This window comes from Crocuta crocuta, unplaced genomic scaffold, assembly GCF_008692635.1.
Source record: "Crocuta crocuta isolate KB4526 unplaced genomic scaffold, BGI_CrCroc_1.0 scaffold228, whole genome shotgun sequence".
NCBI lineage: Eukaryota > Metazoa > Chordata > Mammalia > Carnivora > Hyaenidae > Crocuta > Crocuta crocuta.
Window position 1 is genome coordinate 230,130 of NW_027532820.1, and position 2,488 is coordinate 232,617.

At 39.1% G+C, this 2,488-nt stretch overlaps 1 protein-coding gene across 1 annotated transcript in view; it reads right to left on the reverse strand.

Moving 5' to 3' along the window:
• The window catches only part of MGAM2 (maltase-glucoamylase 2 (putative)), a 79,052-nt gene that overhangs the window by 51,906 nt on the left and 24,658 nt on the right, over positions 1 to 2,488 (reverse strand). The window contains exons 12-13 of the mRNA XM_077781071.1: positions 1,561 to 1,674; positions 132 to 216 (exon numbers count right to left, since the gene is read on the reverse strand). Of these exons, the coding sequence (XP_077637197.1) occupies positions 132 to 216; positions 1,561 to 1,674 (199 nt within the window). The remainder of the gene's footprint in view (positions 1 to 131; positions 217 to 1,560; positions 1,675 to 2,488) is intronic.

A 2,488-nucleotide genomic window follows, 5' to 3' on the forward strand; every position in this document is an offset into this window, starting at 1 on the left:
CAGGGCCGTGGCAGCGCCTGCGGCAGAGGAACGGACCCCCGTCTGCAGACCCTTGGACTGGGCAGTGGGACCGTGCTCCGCCACCACCAGGGCTGCCGAGGCTGCTCTAAACAGGCCTTGGGGCCACTTACTGGGAGTGAAAGGAGGAAAGTTCAAGTGGTTTGATTCACACGTATGGTTGGACCCATGGAGAAAGCTGGCTACTTCATCCATTTCCTGCGAAGACACAGAAGCCACACAAGGAAAAGTGTTACCTACACTTGGGTTAGGTGTCTGGGAATGTTACCTGAACTAGGAGCCCCACACCTGGGGTCTCTTTCCAACTGACTTTGGGGTCTTGAATAATCTTCCTAAATTTTCCTGACATCTGTTTCATCCTTTGGATTAGATTGTGTCTAAGCTGCCCTCCAACTCTCGGTGGTATCAGGCACATTTTACTTTTTATAGCTTGAATTCAATTAGTTAATTAGGAAATACCATCCCAACGGCTGATTTTTACCCATAAATGTTATTGTTGCTGTTATTATTTCAGTGCTGTGTCTAAAAACAAACAAAAACCCTTGGGGCACCTGGGTGGCTCAGTCAGTTAAGCATTCACTTTAGCTCAGGTAATGATCTCAGGGTTCTGAGTTCAAGCCCTGTGTCGGGTTCTGTGCTGACAGCTCAGAGCCTGGAGCCTGCTTCAGATTCTGTCTTCCTCTCTCTCTGCCCCTCCCCTGCTCACACTTGTCTCTCTCTCTCTCTCAAAAATAAATAAACATTAAAAAATTTGCTTAAAAAACCTCTAAGACAGAAGAATATTTCTATTTTATAATTTCCCCTGTCCTGTATTCTACTCAGTGAGGGACATGAAGATATAATTGAGATCAAATCTATTTCTTCAAAATGGATTAAAAATAGGTGATGCCTAATCCTGCTAACAGAGATAACTCCCCAAATTTCAAAGAAATACCTCCATCTGCTATCCCCACTTAAAAAATAAAGGGGATTCATTAAATTATTCTCTAATTAACTGTAAATTTTAATGAATCAGTGCAACAAATAATAGCAATTATAGCCTCTAATAAAACAGTATTTTTGATGAAAGACAGTTAATGGAAGAAAAAGCTTAAACCACAAGAAAGCAAAGGACTTTCTCAAAAAGGAAATAATCAGTTGTTAGCAGGTCCAGAATTAAAATCCAGGGTTTTGAGGGGTCTATTTCACTGCATAGGAGCTCAGCATTAAGTAAAAGGATTTTAATTTTTTTTAATGTTTATTTATTTATGGGAGACAGAGAGAAGCAGAGCACAGGCTGGGCAGGGGCAGAGAGAGGAAACAGAATCCGAAACAAGCTCCAGGCTCTGAGATGTCAGCACAGAGCCCAACGTGGGGCTCGAACCCACGAACTGTGAGATCATGACCTGAGCTGAAGTTGGACGCTTAACTGACTGAGCCACCCAGGTGCCCCTAAACACTATTCCAAGGAGACTATTTTATTACAGATCAGGGACAAAACTCATTCTCAAATCTTGGAACATCCATTTCCAAAAGAAGTTTGATCTGGGAATAATAACTTACAATCCACACTCCATCAAAATTGAGAGTCTTGTTAAATTCAATGAACTGCTCTTTCCACCACTGAATACAAAATGGATTGCTGAAATCAGGAAAGACCACCAATCCAGGATATCCCTAGAGAACAAAAAAGAAGGCACTGCAGTTGGTGTGGCTGGTGGGTGACTTACACATTTATGACAGGCTATTGCTTCGTCCGCTAGGAGCCCCATGCATCTTATCATTTCAGAATCAAAATGTCCCCCAAAACTAAATAGTAAAACAGATACAAGGAACCAAAAGAAGAAAAGAGAGAACAACTGGTCATCATAGAACTGAGACATCATCGATGTCTTTTCTCTATGAAAACACAAAAGTAACATTTCATTATGTCAGACCAGAGGGAAGAATTGTTTAAAAATACTCATACGTCTAACTAGATAATATTTCAGGAGCGAATGATTGGATTCATTTAATGTGTAAATTAAAGAGCATTTAAACCTGTGTGGAATAATGATGTTTATAAAGAATATGTTGGTTTGGGTATATAAACAATCTGTTTTAAATGGCAAAATGAATTTAAGGAGGGCACTTGTGATGAGCACTGAGTGTTGTATGTAAAGGATGAATCACTGAATTCTTCTGAAGCCAATATTGCACTCTACGTTAACTGGCAAATTTAAATGAAAAAAAAAAAAAACTTACTGAAAACAAATAAATAAATAAGATGGTGAAATGAATTTTGGGCTTCTTATTCAGTTCCAGTATTTCTTATCCTCTTTTCTCTTCCTCTCTATTCCTATCAATGTAGCTTTCAACATTTTCCAGAAATAGCACAAAGATAGAACTTATAGCCAAATTATTGAAAACTCTAAATTGATAGGATACAAGCTTTTGTGCTTACATTGTTATTTATTTTCCCAACTAATTTATAGGTTACCATTTAAAATCT